At 47.2% G+C, this 19,137-nt stretch overlaps 1 protein-coding gene across 3 annotated transcripts; it reads left to right on the plus strand.

Annotated features, from left to right (window-relative positions):
• Nucleotides 1–5,576: 5,576 nt before the first annotated feature.
• On the plus strand, nt 5,577–18,906 carry LOC137299251 (uncharacterized). Of its 3 annotated transcripts, none has more exons than XR_010957854.1 (4): nt 5,577–5,845; nt 7,136–7,264; nt 8,284–8,360; nt 8,975–9,946. XR_010957854.1 is itself a non-coding variant. In XM_067967914.1 (4 exons), the coding sequence occupies exon 4, from the start codon at nt 17,837–17,839 to the stop codon at nt 18,677–18,679; it is 843 nt and encodes a 280-aa protein (XP_067824015.1). In that variant the 5' UTR covers nt 5,577–5,845; nt 7,136–7,264; nt 8,284–8,360; nt 16,479–17,836; the 3' UTR covers nt 18,680–18,906. The 3 variants fall into 3 exon arrangements, 2 of the variants coding, with proteins under 2 accessions (XP_067824015.1, XP_067824016.1); XM_067967914.1 differs by lacking the exon at nt 8,975–9,946 and adding an exon at nt 16,479–18,906; XM_067967915.1 differs by lacking the exons at nt 5,577–5,845; nt 8,975–9,946 and adding an exon at nt 16,479–18,906 and having other exon boundaries at nt 7,036–7,264.
• Nucleotides 18,907–19,137: the final 231 nt, after the last annotated feature.

The raw sequence follows: 19,137 nt of genomic DNA on the forward strand, positions 1-19,137 counted from the left end.
AATTAACAGGCATAATCCCATTCTCACACAGATATAATTAAGCAATGATGTCCTGAGGAAGATTACATTTTTTTTTAAAAAGAGCCCTTATCACATTTTAATTGGGCAGTACAGGAAAGATAAAGCAACATCACACGAGTCTTTATGAACTGACCCTTTCACTGATTCTGACATGACTTTTCCAGAAATTGACTGTATTTAACCTGAGGGCCATTGACGCAAGACCGTAGGCCCTGATAACCTTGAACAAATGGACATTGCCTTTCATCAACATGGAGGTAGCTAAAGATATTCCTCTTAATGAATTGGGCGAGAGACACAATAAAAAAATTAGGCTATTTCTGATTTGTAGAATAGGTGACATCATTGTTTTTATGCTCTTGGACTGAGTACATTCAATGGCCATAATGAATTGAGGCAACGTGCTTAATTAGTCATTGGCCTCATCTCTGCCACCTCTTCATGTCTGGCCAAAGATTATTACCGGGTTTCCGAATGTCTATCTGTGATCAGTGAATAATTCCCTGCACTTTGGCCAGCTGGTAAAAGGCAAATTATGCCCCTGTTGTTGGTGACCACCTATCAAATGTGGCCATGTACCTAGCAGTGGCTCAGTCCTGTGACTCCCCCTATTGGGGATCTACCAGTAGTACAGAGATTAAGAGCTGCTGTAATCGTGAAGGGCGGAGCTGAATGAGAGCTGTCATTATAGCTCGTTCTCCAGGAGGTGGGGCAGCTCAGTACACACTGCTCTGGACAGCCACCGCTTCTCAGTCAGAAACACCCATCTCTCAGTCAGGGATACGCACCCATTCTCAGTCAGGGACACCCACCGCTTCTCAGTCAGGGACACCCACCGCTTCTCAGTCAGGGACACCCCACCGCTTCTCAGTCAGGGACACCCCACCGCTTCTCAGTCAGGGACACCCACCCCTTCTCAGTCAGGGACACCCACCCCTTCTCAGTCAGGGACACCCACCGTTTCTCAGTCAGGGACTGCTACCGCTTCTCAGTCAGGGACACCCACCCCTTCTCAGTCAGGGACACCCACCGTTTCTCAGTCAGGGACACCCCACCGCTTCTCAGTCAGGGACACCCCACCGCTTCTCAGTCAGGGACACCCCACCGCTTCTCAGTCAGGGACACCCACCGTCTCTCAGTCAGGGACACCCCACCGCTTCTCAGTCAGGGACACCCACCGTCTCTCAGTCAGGGACACCCCACCGCTTCTCAGTCAGGGACACCCCACCGTCTCTCAGTCAGGGACACCCCACCGCTTCTCAGTCAGGGACACCCACCGTTTCTCGATCAGGGACACCCCACCGCTTCTCGGTCAGGGACACCCACCCCTTCCCGGTCAGGGACACCCACCCCTTCCCGGTCAGGGACACCCACCCCTTCTTGGTCAGGGACACCCACCACTTCTCGGTCCGGGACACCCCACCGCTTCTCGGTCCGGGACACCCCACCGCTTCTCGGTCAGGGACACCCCACCGCTTCTCGGTCAGGGACACCCCACCGCTTCTCGGTCAGGGACACCCCACCGCTTCTCAGTCAGGGACACCCCACCCCTTCTCGGTCAGGGACACCCCACCCCTTCTCAGTCAGGGACACCCACCGCTTCTCAGTCAGGGACACCCCACCGCTTCTCAGTCAGGGACACCCACCGTTTCTCGGTCAGGGACACCCACCGTTTCTCGGTCAGGGACACCCCACCGCTTCTCGGTCAGGGACACCCACCCCTTCCCGGTCAGGGACACCCACCCCTTCTTGGTCAGGGACACCCACCGCTTCTCAGTCCGGGACACCCCACCGCTTCTCAGTCCGGGACACCCCACCGCTTCTCAGTCCGGGACACCCCACCGCTTCTCGGTCAGGGACACCCCACCCCTTCTCAGTCAGGGACACCCACCGCTTCTCAGTCCGGGACACCCCACCGCTTCTCAGTCAGGGACACCCCACCCCTTCTTGGTCAGGGACACCCACCGCTTCTCAGTCCGGGACACCCCACCGCTTCTCAGTCCGGGACACCCCACCGCTTCTCAGTCCGGGACACCCCACCGCTTCTCAGTCCGGGACACCCCACCGCTTCTCGGTCAGGGACACCCCACCCCTTCTCAGTCAGGGACACCCACCGCTTCTCAGTCAGGGACACCCCACCCCTTCTTGGTCAGGGACACCCACCCCTTCTCAGTCAGGGACACCCACCCCTTCTTGGTCAGGGACACCCACCGCTTCTCAGTCAGGGACCGCCACCACTTCGAAGTGTGCACATGATGGGGCTGCGGGTAGTTGGAGTTCATAGGCATGAAGTGTGGTGTGAGACCTCTGCTCCCGTTGTGCCCTCTTTACCTGGTGGGAATGTAGGACAACACATACCGCACCTGCAAAGCTCACCAGCATTTTCACCTTTTAACAGAGATACAACTCCAACTTGGGCTGGGAGCAATGGGCAACGATAGAGAATTTGTTGTGCAAACTAGAAAACAGCATCAATTGGTATTAAGGAGCATTAATAAGCTCTTAAATGGCACTATTAAGCAACCAGTGTTCAAATAACAGCAGGATATGAGTGCAATAATGTTAAACAAGCCGGCTGATGCCGCAAACGTGTTCTCTCAATATTCTGCTCATTTTAATGCCCATTTCCATGGGTGCTAGCAACAAATAACATGTCCATCTGTAGTATTCATCAACTTTGTGGTGCAAATCATGTTCTGTGGTGTGTATCCCACACTGCGTGGTGTATATCCCACACTCCATGGTGTATGCCACATTCTGTGCTGTGTATCACGCACTGGGTGGTATATATCCTACACTCTGTGGTGTATATCACTCACTATAATTATATTTCATACTGTAGTGAGTATACAATTCTTTGTGGTGTGTATGTTACTTGTACTCCTACTCTCTAGACAGTAGGCTGGTATTATTTCAGTGAATATACCATCTTTGTGGAGTATAGGTTGGCATTGCTGTATGTCAGTGTGCGTGTGCTGTTCGTAGAGGACAGGTTGGCATTATATCAGAAGGAGTGTATCCTGTTTGTAGACAGTATGCTGGCATTATGTCAGTGAGTAGGCGCTGTATATTTGAAAAAAGCCAGTCAGGTAATACTGTTAATGGTTTCCCCAGACACACACACATCAGTTAGCAATCACCAAGCACACCCAAGCATTGGAAACAATGAACATATATCACGGCTATTAATTCTGTTCTAATAGGATAGCCCTGTGCAAACATCATAGGTGGTCATTCATAGTTTTGAGTTTGTGTCATTAAACTTGTTGTCTATTGTTCGAGGAAAATACCTCTGGAGGACCATAGTATTTTACAGCACAGACGGAGGCCATTCAGCCCCATCACGCCTCTCCAGACTCTGTGAAAGAGCTGTCCCTGTCGTCGCATTCCCCTACCTTTTCTCCATACTCTTTATTTTTGTTTCTTTTTCAAATATTTATCCACTTCCTTTTTAAAAGGTTTTATGGATTGAGCTTCCATCACTGTTCCTGGTTGCTGTTCCATGTCCTAACAACACTGTGTAAAAATAAACGTTCCCCAACCCTTGTTCTTTGTTCGTTTGGTGATGATCTTTAATTTATGACCTCTAGTTACTAACTCACGGACTAGTGGAAATAGTTGTTTCCCTATTTACCTTATCAAAACCCCATATAATTGTGAACATCTCTATCAGATTTCAATCTTTCCTATTCTAGTGAAAAGAGCCAAGCTTTTCTATGACTATAGCCTCTCATCCACGGTATAATCCATGTATAACCTCTTCATGCCTTGACATGCTTCCTATGGTATAGCGCCCATAACTGGTCACAAACTGTGACCTAACCAATGATTTCCATAGGTTTAGCTTTTCCACTCTATCCTGCTCTTATTAATATGCTTTTTTTACAACAGACTGGCTCATCAAAGGGATTTGTGGGTATAAGGATTTATTGATCTACCAGTAAGTTATGACTTTGACCTAACTGAACCTGGAGTTGGGAGTGCTTACATAATTCTCAGAAAGACTAACAGGCTACTCCCCTTCCGAGAAATGTCTGACTATCTTCCTTTTGGAGAGGTTTAAGAAGAATGCTGTTCAAAGGTGCTCAACTGGGCAGATTGTCTATTTAACCCTTTCCTGAACTGGTTCAAAGCTGCTGGGTTATTGGAACTTCAACAACTGTTTGCTTCTGCACCTGGCTCTATTTATGAATAAACCTGTTTGGTTATTTTTTCATAGCTTCACATTCACCAGGACTGTCTGGAACAGGATTCGAACCATCCACCTTCTGACAGAGGTGGAATGCTACCACTAAACCAAAGGCCAGCTCCATAAACCTGTTTGACAGTATAGTCAGCTATGAAAGCTTCTGGCATGACTGATATTAATTGTTTTCTGAAGTGATGAAGGCATGTAGTGCAAATCCTAAGTGTAATCTAGAGATAATAAACTGGTCCATTTGCCCAGAACATGCTGTTCCAGTTTACTTTGCACACAAGGGGCAGAATTTTGACTTTGAGCCAGGAAGGGAGCGGGGGGATGATTTTCAGGTGCGAAAACGATTTTAAATAAATTTTACTTCTGGCTTCGCGCCCGGCAGCCAGCCTGATTGACGGGCTGACTGGCTGTTGGGCAAGAAGGCCTGTGGTAGCAGGCCGCGGCCAGGGATCGGAGGGAGGGAGGGAGGAAGGAATGATGGGCCAGTGATCGGGGGGGGGGGCCGGGGAGGAGATCGGATGGGCTGGGGAATAGATCGGGGGGGGGGAGGGTCAGGGAGGAGATTGTGGGGGCCGGGAGGAAGATTGGGGTGGGGGAGGGGCAGGGAGGACGATCGGGGGGGGGTGCAGGGAGGACGATCGGGGGGGGGGTGCAGGGAGGACGATCGGGGGGGGGGGGGGGGCTGGAGAGGAGATTGGGGGGGTCCGGGAGGAAGATCGGGGGGGCCGGAGAGGAGATCGGGGGGGGGGGGGGGCGGGTGGAAGATCAGGGGTGGGGCATGCTGGGGAGGAGATCGGGGTGGGGGGGGGGACCAGGAAGATGATTGGATGGGCCAGGGAGGAGATCGGGGGGGGGGGGGGGGCCGGGAAGAATATCGGAGGGCTGGGGACAAGATCAGAGGGCCTGGTCTGGGTGATTGGAGGTCGCTGGAGGACAGGTGAAGAGTCGGAGGTAGATGGGGTCCACCATGGCGGGCGGTGGGGGGGGGGGGTCCACCATTGGGTTGGGGTCGGGGGGGAGGATGCGGTGGCTGATCGTGGGGATCCTATTGGCCAGCTGAGCTTGTTGGGCCTGGATGAAACACTCCTACACCTCCGGGCCCACAATCAGTGCAATAAAGACACTCACCTCATGGATCCGGCCCTTCACACCTGACATGAACCGGAAGCGAAGGGAAACCCGAACAGCTAAGGTTAAATTCATTTTCATTTTCCAATACACAAAATATTAAGTACCTCAAGTATCGCATTGCCCCTTTAAGTATTGGCCCACTGGCTTTAAGTGAGGGCGGGACTTCCTAGTGTCTGTTGTGCACATGCACACAAACCTGCCTGGACCCAGAAGTGGGTGAGTTGGAACCAGGATGCAGTCCAGCACCAAAAAGTTGTTAATTTAACCTCTCACCTGCCCCAACCCACCCGTTCTTGGGGGTTCAAATTCACCCCAAGATCTTGCTTTAGTTCATAAGAAGCTTGAGCTGGCCTATGGGAACTAGTTTTTGTGTTGGACATAAGAAAAAGTATTTGGAGAAACCCAAATGGTAACAGCTGACATTATGTCAGAAGTGATTGTTTCCTGTTTGTAGACCGTTGGCTGCCAATTTGTCAGAGTGAGCAGGTTGCGTGGGTGAGTATACGGTTTCTAATCAAGGACCATGGATGAAAAATGTACGTCGATACAAAATTGGAGGTTTATTCATGTTTTCACTTCAGATTGTGCCTATTGATAGATCATTTATTCCCTCTACCAAAATGTCCACAAGTACTTACTGTGCTTTCTAGGTTATTTAATTGTAAACAATTTTACAACACCAAGTTATAGTCCAGCAATTTTATTTTAAATTCACAAGCTTTCAGAGGCTTCCTCCTTCGTCAGGTGAACGATGTGAAAATGGTTATAAAGGAGGTTATTTAAAGAATAATAAATCTCCTTTAGTGTTGCTCATAATAAGTTGTTCAAACCCCACTTTAGGATTTGAGCTCGGAATCTGGGCTAACACTCCAGTGCTGTATCGAGGGTGTGCTGCACTGTTAGAGGTGCTGATCTTTGATGTTAAACCAAGTTCGGGTGGGTATTAAGGATTCAGTGTCACTATTGCAAAGAAGAGCAGGAAGTTATCCAGTGACCTCACCGTTTATCCACCCTCAACCAAACAGATGAACTGGCCATTTATCCCATTGCTGCTTATAGGATTTTGTGCACGAAATGGCCATTGTGTTTACTAACATAAAAGGAGTGTTCACTTTTTTTGCGTTACTGGAGACACTGACAAGGCTGCATTAACTGCCCGTCCCTATTTGCCCTGAGAAGGTGGTAGTGGGCCTTCTCCTTGACCCACTGTGTCCTGCGTTGATGGTGCTCCCACAATGGTGTTAGGTAGAGAATTCCAGGACCCAGCAATGATGAAGGAACGGTAACATATGTCCAAGCTAGAATGGCATGTGGCTCGGAGGTGATGGTGTTCCCACAGCATTGCTGTTCTTGTCCTTCTCAGTCGTAGAGGTCATAGGGAGATGCTGTAACCTTGGTGAGTTGCTGCAGATAGATATATTTCTTAATGCTAAAGGGATCAAGGGATATGGGGGAAAAAGCGGGAACAGGCTACTGAGTTAGATGATCAGCCATGATCATTTTGAATGGCGGAGCAGGCCCGAAGGGCCGAATGGCCTACTTTTGCTCCTATTTTCTATGTTTCTGTAGCCCATGCAGTAGATCGTACATACTGCAGCCACAGTATGCTGCTGGTGGAGGGGCTGGATATTGAGTCCAGTGGCAAAAGTAGTTTTTTGAGTGCTTTGGGATGTTTCTAAGACAGATGATAAGGCTCTATATTGATGCAAGTTTTTTTTGTTGTATAATGATAGGAGATACATAATGTTGAGGTGGAACAGTGTTTAATATGCCTATTCCTTTAAGGTCAGAGTCTAATTGCTGTAAATAGACAGATCCTGAGGTCAGTTGGAGGTGAATTTCTTTTGCTGAGGGACTTCTATCTGCAGATTGGCAACGGCTTGTGAATCCCTTCCTCCTCACCTTGGCAAGCAGGTAAGTTATCAAAGTCAGCAGAAAATGTGATTTGGCTTTCTTTCTCTTTATGTAATTTTTTAAGATACTGTATGTTGTTTGGATGGTTCACTATCTGTTCAGTTGTAATTTCTTGCTGTGTTAAAACTATAGTCGTTGAGCCAATTAGGTAGAAGTTTAACCCAAACTTTGCAAGTGTGAGACTTTGAAGTGCAATGGGCATACCAGGCATTCATATTTGTACACGTGAATCTCTCGGCAATACCCAGTGAATCAGACAATGTGCTGTTTTATAAGAACTTGAGTATTAAACCATGTAAATTAGAATGAAGGCTTCTGTCCTTTTAAAGCTAGAAGCTGTAATTGGTCTCCATTCTTGAAATGAATGGAGAGTTCATTTCCAGGTCAGGTTGCAGTTTGATTGGGTTTGTTTGATTGACTGATCCATTAAAAAGTAGGTGATAGTGCGGAGCCAGTATGTTCTTGGAGCGAGGGGCCTGAACACGCTACATTTTAATATTGCTTTGTACCTGTAACAGAGAGAGAGCTGAGCGCAGGAGATGGACGTATAAATTACCCTAAAACAGATTGGGCTGAAAATTGCTTTTAAAATAACGGTGAGCCTAACAGCGTTATTAGTGGCGAAATCGAAGGGCGAGTTCCGGCAACCGCATATGCACAGTCAAACGTGAAAATCTGGTGATCTGTTAACTTCACGTTAAGGAGACCTCGTGACTGCAATCAATGGACCGGCGCCAACTTGCTGCACTTCCCAGCTGTAAACAAATTAATCTCGCTGAGTTTTTTAGGTCTAAGCTAAGTTTTAACAGCGTGGTAAGTCTTAATGACTGCCAAACAACCTCTCTGACACGAAAAATTAACTTTTAAAAATGTGGAGTCTCATTACTCCTGATTTTAATAGTTTTTGGACATTTAAAAAAAATGTGCTACTGTTGTAGCTTTCACTTCATGGTTTGACTCTTTGACTCTGCAATCTGTTTGGTTGAGGGGAGCGATCGATCATTTTGCCTCTCCCACAGGTCCTAGGTTCCCGGGAGTTAACGCTTGACTGTTTTCGACTCACCATTCAAGGAAGTTGCTGCACAAAAGTTTGTGTGTGAGTATAAATCTATGGAGCAACGAGCACCCCTCTGAGCAATTTACAGGCCATTATCTGGGCATTATCACATTGCTGTCTGTGGGACTTTGCTGTGTGCAAATTGACTGCTGCGTTTCCTACATTGCAACAGTGACTACATTTCAGAAGTACTTCATTAGCTGTAAAGCGCTTTGGGGCGTCCTGAGGTCATGAAAGGCGCTATATAAATGCAGGTTTTTATTGTAAGAATCATTGTTTAAAAAGTTTAACAATTCCTACATTTACATGAAAGCTTGGAGATATTTTGATTTAACGAATTTGTCCGTGTTATTCTGCAGCTCTTAAGAAAGTGGAAGTTAACACTGGGCGTCAATCACATGGGAAGGGTGACCTAATAAGGTGTTGTAGAATGAATTTGCCTTTGATTGAGTGACACGGAAGCATTGCAGGAAGTGTTACATAAAAGTGTTACAGGAAGTGTGTGCTAGCATATGCTGTATTCAAGACCTTTAATATATTATAGGCATATACATCAATTATTCAGTCAGTTCCACACAAAAAACTTCTCTACATCCATAATGATTCCTTTTTATAATTTATTATTCTTCCCAATTTTCTCTCCTCTCCTAAAGGCATCATCCTTGCTGGAGTACAGTTTCATGGATACTGGCAACTGTACAGCACCTCACAAAACTGAGTACCATAGACAGCATCGCACCTGAACTGAAACTCACACATCTCACACACATCACAGTGGTAGTTTCTCTATAGCAGAAATCCTGGCTGGTTTTCCTGTCCCTTGCTCGGGGCACTGTAACAGCATCATAACAGCTGCCCTGACAGAGAGAAGTTAACTTGGAAGAGACTGCAGATGGAACTCCTGCTGTGGTTTTCAAACCTTAGACTATGCCCTCCAGTCACCTGGTCTTTTTCCCATAGGTTTGGTTTCCTTGGCTGCTCTTTGCGATGACCCTTTCAATGTGATGAGTGAGTTTATAGTCTGGGCGCAGTTAGTCTCTAGGAACCGTCGATGAGTCAAGTGATTCCTCCTTTTTTAAAGATTTTTGTTTTATTTGTAACATAAGTGTGACATCTCGAAGTGTGATGTCTGCATTGTGATGGATTAGTGGTAGAGCAAGACTGTTTTGTGTATACCATGGTGCTGCTCACAGTAAGTCAAATGATCTCATCTAATTATATATGTAACTGTAATTTGCTAATTATATATTTTTAATAGTATATGAATGGAAGTAACATTTGATTTATAGTAAGAATATTTCTTGAACAAAGAAATTGATATAAATGCAGTATTTTATGTACATAAAATGCAATTAAACTGAATATGTAAATTGAGTAATGGAAAAAGAAAATTAATTGAAGAAACCTTAACGAAGATGAAATATTGTAAAATCAGGAAAAGAATAATAAAATGGAATGTTAGAACAGGGGCCAAGCTGTGCTTAGAAAAATAAGTAAACAAAGATGGGCAAACAAAAGGATCTGGATCTGTTTGATTTGGTTTAGTTTCTGCTTTTTCATTTGCTGATTTTCCTCACTACACATAGTTATAGAGTTCTGATGTTGGGTCTTTTCAGAAAATAAAGTTGGAGCCAATCAAAAAGTGTGGTTTTTTTTATTCGCTCATGGGATGTGGGCGTCGCTGGCAAGGCCGGCATTTATTGCCCATCCCTAGTTGCCCTTGAGAAGGTGGTGGTGAGCCGCCTTCTTGAACCGCTGCAGTCTGTGGGGTGAAGGTTCTCCCACAGTGCTGTTAGGAAGGGAGTTCCAGGATTTTGACCCAGCGACGATGAAGGAACTGCGATATATTTCCAAGTCGGGATGGTGTGTGACTTGGAGGGGAACGTGCAGGTGGTGTTGTTCCCATGTACCTGCTGCTCTTGTCCTTCTAGGTGGTAGAGGTCGAACAAAAAGTGTGTTGAAAAGTTTGATGCCTGAAATGTGACACAGGGTAGTGACATGACAGGAAATGTAGGCGGCAAGCCATTTTTAGTATATTTAAATATATAAAGATACTACATTAACCATGTCATTACCCCAATTTTAATTATCTGCTTTTGATGTGGGAAATAAAACAAAAGATTATTCATCCTACTGCTGTGAAAATTATGTCAATTACAGATGACCCCTAAATTACTTCATTGCTTCAGTAATTTGCCTAATATTCTTGAGAAAAGTTCAAACACAAGAAATGTTTAATGATCATACAATGAAACCTGTACAAACAGATGCCCCCAAAAAACAGACACCTGCAAAAAGCGGTCAATTATTGACAGTCCCAAATAACTTACATCGTAACAGATACAAGTTGCACCTTGAAACCATCGACACTTGCAAATTCTGAACTACGGATAGCCTTCAATGTACCAAGTCCACTTACAACTTATAACAGGACACACAGGTCAGTGAGAGGATGCAGTGGGTCAAAAAAACGACTTTTGTGGAATGGCGATCTCTTTACCCAGCATCCATAGTGGCACAGAAACCGCTCTATCTCTGGGATTGAACACTTGCACAACTCTATCCCAGAGATAGAGCGATTTCTCTGTCGCTATGGATGCTGGGCAAAGAACTCCCCATTCCACAAAAGCCGAGAACTGCACCGGGCAAAACCACATCTCACTGCACCAGTAGGTCAGGTACTGATGAGCTGCTAACAGCCCCCTAACCATCCTCCAGCATTTCAAACATTAGAAGCTGCAGCACACGGAGGGAGGGGGGTCCCGGACAGGGGAGTGCAGGACATTACACCCCCTCAATTTGGCTGGGAACTCCCAGGCACTCCAGCCCTACAGCAGCCACCTCATCCTGTGCAGGCTGCCAAAGTAGCAGATCCCAGGATCACAACATCCCTCTCTCAGTGGAAAAGGACCCCGGGATGGCAATGAACTGGGAAACCCAATGAACAGAAATCACATCCCGCTGGCAGGGCTCCACAATTAGGCACGATCCCAGGTGAGGGCAAAAAAAGAAGGAACGCTGCATGAGATAAGTTAATCCCGGGATATTTGGCTCATCCGGTTTACTGTACATATAGCAACCATTTTGAAAATAGGGACGCCTGCAAATAAAGGTCACCTGATGCAAATCCCTTAGGTGTCCCTAATTTACAGGTTGCACTGTATTTGTACTCAGACACGTGCCAGGCAGTGACCATCTCCAACAAGAGAGAGTCTAACCACCTCCCCTTGACATTCAATGGCATTACTATCGCCAAATCCCCCCCATCAACATCCTGGGGGTCACCATTGACCAGAAACTTAACTGGACCAGCCACACAAATACTGTGGCTCCAAGAGCAGGTCAGAGGCTGGGTATTCTGCGGCGAGTGACTCAACTCCTGACTCCCCAAAGCCTTTTCACCATCTACAAGGCACAAGTCAGGAGTGTGATGGAATACTCTCCACTTGCCTGGATGAGTGCAGCTCCAACAACACTCCAGAAGCTCAACACCATCCAGGACAAAGTAGCCCGCTTGATTGGCACCCCATCCACCACCCTAAACATTCACTTCCTTCACCACCAGCGCACTGTGGCTGCAGTGTGTACCATCCACAGGGTGCACTGCAGCAACTCGCCACGGCTTCTTCGACAGCACCTGTCAAACCTGCGACCTCTACCACCTAGAAGGACAAGGGCAGCAGGCACATGGGAACAACACCGCCTGCACGTTTCCCTCACCATCCCGACTTGGAAATATATCGCCGTTCCTTCATCGTCGCTGGGTTAAAATCCTGGAACACCCTACCTAACAGCACTGTGGGAGAACCGTCACCACACGGACTGCAGCGGTTCAAGAAGGCGGCTCACCACCACCTTCTCAAGGGCAATTAGGGTTGGGCAATAAATGCCGGCCTCGCCAGTGACGCCCACATCCCATGAATGAATTTTAAAAAAGTTGGGGGTAGTGGGGGTGGGCACTGCAAGTTGAGATCTGATCCTCTGTTCACTTCAATGGAGATTGATTATTTGCATTAAAGATCTCCAGGCCCAACATTGCCACGGTGAGAGTGCATTGGTGTGAAGTAGTGCACTTCACACCGACGCTGCAATTACAGGGTAAATACAACTTGTATCTGATCTGATAGAGGAACGAGATTCCCTGGAGCCAGTTTGGGCCTCAACACCTGATTTAAAGGAGAAAGAAAGTCTTGCATTTATATAGCGCCTTTCACGACCTCCGGACATCCCAAAGCGCTTTACAGACAATTAAGTACTTTTGAAATGTAGCCACTGTTGTAATGTAGGAAATGCAGCAGCCAATTTGTGCACAGCAAGGTCCCACAGACGGCAGTGTGGTAATGATCAGATAATCTGTTTTAGTGATGTTGGGTGAGGGATAAATATTGGCCAGAAGTTGCTTCACACCAACATTAAACTTGGGTAAATGCAGGCTTAGTTGAAGATGCTGAATTTATTTTCTGATGTGCACTGTATTTCACTCCGTTCAAATAAAGCTGAGGGTTAGAAAAGGGCCATGGAGGTGGAAGTAGGGTGATAGTAAACCAGATTCTGCTAATATTATTGTCACACCTGTACAAAGGCAAAGACCATTTCCATTAAATGGACTCGGTGAAACTTGTCTAAAACATAACTTCACTGCACCGTACAATAAATAGACACATGTTGCTTACAGCAGGGTTGTGCTGAAACCTGATATAAATTCCTGTCAGTAGACAAGGTTAAGTGGTTCATTAACATAAGAACATAAGAAATTGGAGCAGGAGTAGGAGCCTCCTCCGCCATTCAATCAGATCATGGCTGATCTTCGACCTCAACTCCACTTTCCCGTCCGATCCCCAGATCCCTTGATTCCCTTACGAGTCCAAAAATCTATCCATCTCAGCCTTGAATAAATTCAACAACTCAGTATCCATAGCCCTCTGAGGTAGAGAATTCCAAAGATTCACAACCCTCTGCATGAAGAAATTCCTCCTCATCTCAGTCTTGAATGGCCGACCCTGTATCCTGCGATTATGCCCACTAGACTCTAGCCAAGGGAAACAATTTCTCAGTATCTACCCTATCAAGCCCCCTCATAGTCTTATATGTTTCAATGCGATCACCTCTCATTCTTCTAAACTCCAGAGAGAATAGGCCCTTTTTACTCAACCTCTCTTCATAGGACAACCCTCTCATCCCAGGAATTAATCTAGTGAACCTTTGTTGCATCGCCTCTAAGGCAAGTATATCTTTCCTTAGATAAGGAGACCAAAACTGTATACAGTACTCAAGGCGAGGTATCAATGCCCTGTACAACTCTAGTAAGACTTCCTTACTCTTGTACTCCAACCCCTTGCAATAAACGCTAACATGCCATTTGCCTTCCTAATTGTATACTAACTTTTTGCACGAAGACACCCAAGTCTCTCTGAACACCAACATTTAATAGTTTCTCACCATTTAAAAAATATTCTATTTTTCTATTCTTTCTACCCAAAGTGAATAACCTCACATTTCCCCACTTTATACTCCATCTGCCACCTTCTTGTCCACTCACTTAATCTGTTTGTATCCCTTTGCAGACTCTTTGGGCTCAATTTTCAAATGGAGTGGGGAAGGGGGCAGGGGGGTCAATTTGAGGTCAGGAAACCCATTAGTCCGGGTTTCCCAGACGTCCTGACGATTTTGACGTAAGGACGTCTTTTATTTTTTTTTGTCGGTTTCCCGTCTGACTGGCCGGCTGATTGACAGGCTGATCTCACTCGGGCGGGAGACCAGACAAGGAGAGGACATCTTCAGGTAAGCCTGCAGGTAAGTCTTTGTTTGCATGGATGGGGGGGGCGGGGCATGGGTGGGCACGAGGGCACGGATGGGCAAGGGGCATAGGTGGGCAAGGGGGTCGCGAGTCATGGGGGATGGGATCGGGGGTCAGTCATGGGGGGCGGGATCGGGGGTCATCGCGGGGGTCCACGATCGTTGAGGGGTAAGATCGGGGTCGGACAATCAGGTCGGGGGTCGGAGGATCGGGGTTGGGGTCCGCGATCGAGGGGTCCACGATTGGTGGGGGGGGGGGGTTCGGTGCAGGTAGGCTTGTTGGGCCTGGGGGAAGCACTCCTGCTCCTCTGGGCCCACAAGCTGTGCCTTTCTAGGCACATACCTGTTAGTCTCAGGCCTTCTCGCCTCCTTTCATGAGGCGTAAAACAGAAGGCCCGGGAATCTCGGCCCCCTGGGGTTGAAAGCGGGAATTAGTGAAGAATGGAGGCCTGAAGCCTTCTTGAAAGGTTTTAAGGCCCGACCCGCCTCCTGGGAGTGGGTTTGCTGCCCGCCCCTCGGCCCGCCCCCGTGAAAACCGGAAATGGGTGGGTTGGGGGCGGGTATGAAATGGTGGCAATTTTCAATGTCCCCCCGCCCCCAACCCACCCGTTTTTCTACTTTAAAATCCAGCCCTTACTTTCCCACCTAGCTTTGTATCGTCAGCAAACTTGGATATATTACACTCAGTCCCTTCATCTAAGTCATTAATATAGATTGTAAATAGCACCAATCCTTGCAGCACCCCACTAGTTACAGCCTGCCAACCTGAGAATGACCTGTTTATCCCAACTCTCTGTTTTCTGTCCTTTAACCAATCCTCTATCCATGCTAATATATAACTCCCAACCCCATGAGCCCTTACCTTGTGTAACAACCTTTTATGTGGCACCTTATTGAATGTCTTTTGAAAATCCAAATATACTACATCCACTGGTTCTTCTTTATCTACCCCGCTAGTTACATCCTCAAAAAGTCGAATAAATTTGTCAAGCACGATTTCCCTTTCATAAAACCACATTGTCTCTGCCTAATCACATCCTGCCCATGTTTAGGAGCCATGGCCAAAGGCAGAGCCAGGTGCAGACAATGTAGTTCGCCTCAAATGGGAAAACTTTTATGCGTAACGGTGAAGTTGAGGTCGAAGATCAGCCATGATCTTATTGAATGGTGGAGCAGGCTCGAGGGGCCGTATGGCCTACTCCTGCTCCTATTTTTTATAATGCAATGTTTTGACACTTGGCTCACAACATGCAGTCAAAATGGAACTGAGCCTAAAATCTGAGTCCAGAGAAAGTTTCAATGTCACGTGATCAAATGTCACATGGTCAAACTTTCAGGAATTCACCCAACCAGAGTTGGCAACTCTACTATTGATTCAGTCAATTAGGACATAGTAAAAGCCTGGAGAGAGAGTGTGTGTGAGCGTCTGTGTGTGTGCGGTGAGTGAGTGTGAGTGTGTGTTTGCGACTGTGTGTGTGTGCGTGTTGTATGTGAGTGTGTGTGTGTGTGTGTGAGGGTGGCGAGTGTGTGTGTGCGTGTGTGGTGGGCGAGAGGGGGATGCTGGGTGAGGACAGACATCGGCTCGCCTTCGATGCTGCCCATGATCCACCTTTCCCTGTCTAGGTTTCCACATGAGGCGTACCCAGTGTGGGGAGGTATTGGAGGCCGCAGGTGTTTGTGACACTGAACCCCAGCACGAGTTGCACCTCCAGGAGTGGGGAGGGGGGGGGATGAATTGGAGGGAGGAAAGAAAGCAGAAGAGGGCCATTTTTATTTCAGGTAACAGTTGATTCCAAATGCGAGTTATGTTTTGTGAGAACAAGTGGCATAACTTAACATCAACTGGCATAACCATGTAGATAGAGGTTTAACTATTTCACTTTCTTTAATGCCCAGTCTCTGGGTGTCAGGATAGTCCCAGTCGACGTAACCTTTATTGTTGATGTTATAGAGAAGCTTTTGACTTTAAAATATTGAAAGCAATTTTTTCCTCCAGCCCCGTCCAATTTAAAATATGAAGCCATATTCCATTACATACTGTCTGACTTTCATTGCCTCCCACTGCATGTCAGATCAATCAATCATCCACATCCCCTAGCACTGACTCCCAGCCTCACAGCTGCCTAATTATCTCTCCTACATTTAATGCATAATATTACAGGCAAACGTGTGACAAAAGCATCATAATTTAGTGTGAAAAACAGATTCATGCTGAAGGCAAAAGTCACAGACTAATGAAAAAGTTTTAATGGAATAAATTTTTGATTAAGAGGAATGCAAGGAACAGAACGCTTATTCTAATATTTAAATGTCGCTCTTTCTCGCGATCTGATTATTATATTGAATCCATATATTTTTCAGCTGTCATTCCCGGATCTGCTTCATGTTAAAATGACTCACTGTTCAGAACATTGCATGAATTTGTACCAGTTTAGTGGGAGCAATTTTGGACATGAAAGATAAGCAGCCTGTAGCAGCCTGCGTTGGAGGCTTCAGTGTTGCTAACCTGATCTCACGCAGCACAAAAAGACAGCAAGCAGGAGAGTCTGGATCACCCGCTATCTCTGGACGAGCTGACAAAAGCCGTCCCGTCCTTCGAGAAGAGTAAAACTCCCAAATGTGATCGTTTACCGGTGGATTTGTACTTGACTCTGTGGGACTGGATAGGCCCAGACCTGCTGGAAGTGTATGCTTCTAGCAGGCAGTATGTCAGACTCTATGAGGAAAGGCATCATCACCCTCATCTACAAGCAGAAGAGGGAGTGGGAAGAAATCAAAAATTGGCAACCCATCTCACTACTTAACATGGACTACAAAATTCTGTCCAAGGTCATCGCCAATTGGGTCAAGTCAGCCCTGGAGCAGGTGATCCACCCCGATCAGACCTGCGCTGTACCTGGCAGGAGATCTCTGATAGCCTGGCACTACTCAGGGGTACGATCGCCTACGTACAGGACAGGGAGGGGGAGTGAACACCTGCCTCATCAACTTGGACCAGGAGAAGGCCTTTGACAGAATATTGCACACGTACATGATGGACGTGCTCTCCAAAATGGGGTTTGGGGAGGGAATCCGCAATTGGATTCGACTGCTCTACACAAACATCAGTAGCACAGTTTCAATCAACGGGTGGGAATCAGAAAGCTTTCCGATCAAATCTGGAGTTAGGCAGGGCTGTCCTCTCTCCTCCGTCTTGTTCGTGTGTTGCATCGAGTCCATTAGGAGGGATGTGGGCTTAAGAGGGGTGACGATCCCTGGCAGCGGAGGCACACAGGTCAAGGCCTCCCTGTACATGGACGACGTCGCCGTCTTCTGCTCAGATCAGCTATCGGTCCGCAGATTGATGAGCATCTGCGACCAGTTCGAACTGGCCTCGGGAGCCAAAGTAAATCGTAGCAAGAGCGAGACCATGTTCTTTGGGAACTGGACAGACCGATCCTTTGCCCCCTTCACCGTCTGGTTAGATTACCTGAAGGTGCTGAGGATCTGGTTCGGGGGGGACCGGATCGTGCACCAAGAACTGGGAGGAGCGTATTGTTAAGGTGAAGCAGAAACTGAGACTGTGGGATCGACGATCCCTCTCGATCGTGGGCAAGAACCTGGTCATCAGGTGCGAGGTGCTCTCGGTGTTGCTATACGTGGCGCAGGTCTGGCCCATACCTCGCTCCTGCGCCGCGACAGTCACCCGAGCCATCTTCCACTTTATCTGGAGATCAAAAATGGACCGTGTCCGCAGGGACACGATGTACAAATCTCCAGAGAAAGGAGGGAAAAACACGCCCAATGTCACCCTCATCCTGATGGCCACCTTTGTGTGCAGCTGCATCAAGCTGTGCGTAGACCCTCGGTATGCAAACACAAAGTGTCACTACGTGCTGAGGTTCTACCTGTCCTCGGTGTTGCGAAGGATGGGCCTGGCCACGCTGCCACAGAATGCTCCATCCAGTTGGACCGTTCTGCCCCACCTGTCCTTCGTAGAAAGGTTTGTGCAGAAAAACACCTTTGACCACAAGGCGATCAGCAAGTGGTCCGCACGTAACATCCTCGAGACCCCTCGGGAAAAGGAGATGGTGGATCCTGTCGGTTGGTTCCCCGAGCAGACTGTCAAAGTCATTTGGCAGAATATCTCATCGTCAGAGCTTTCAAACAAGCACCGAGACATAGCTTGGCTGGTGGTGAGAAGGGCCCTTCCCGTCAGATCCTTCATGCACTCCCGGAGCCTCAGCGCCACCGCGCGCTGTCCCAGAGGAGGCTGCGGTGGGGATGAGACCGTCACCCATCTCCTTCTAGAATGTGCCTTTGCAAAGAAGGTCTGGAGAGAGATGCAGTGGTATCTGTCCAGGTTCATCCCGAGCAGTTCCGTAACACAGGATTCTGTGCTCCACGTTCCATTCCTGGGGACGCACACCGAGACAGACATCAACTGCTGCTGGAAGAACATCAAGTCAGTGAAAGACGCCCTTTGGTCTGCCCGAAACTTGCTGGTCTTCCAGTGCAAGGAGCTGAGTGTTGCAGACTGGCACATTCCAAGGTCCAGGACTACGTGTTCAGGGATGCACTGAAGCTGGGTGCGGCCGCTGCAAAGGCTCTGTGGGGAAAGGCAACCGTTTAGAGCCCTCCCGCCATTGTATACCGAGGGGCTGCAATCAGGGAAAACCCCCCTCGGGCAGAATGTAAAATACAAATTTATGTAATGAAATATAATGTACCTGTAATGAATCTGTAATCAGTAAGCTGTATTGATTGTAATGCAATGAGGCACCATAGTGTGTCATGAACTGTAACTGTATTGTTGGAATTATATTTGAACTGTACTTTATGTATCTTGCAAATTGCATAATCTGTATTGTGTAGGTTTGAAATATGATATGACAACTGTATTGTATGTATTGTTACAAATTTTATGAATAAAGTATATTTTTTGTAAAAAAAAATTGAGTTAGCAGCAGCCACAGTTTGAGAGAACACTGGAGCCATACTAGATGATTTGTAGTTTTATTTTCATCTGGGTGATAGAATT

Source organism: Heptranchias perlo, chromosome 28 (genome assembly GCF_035084215.1).
Source record: "Heptranchias perlo isolate sHepPer1 chromosome 28, sHepPer1.hap1, whole genome shotgun sequence".
Classification (NCBI taxonomy): domain Eukaryota; kingdom Metazoa; phylum Chordata; class Chondrichthyes; order Hexanchiformes; family Hexanchidae; genus Heptranchias; species Heptranchias perlo.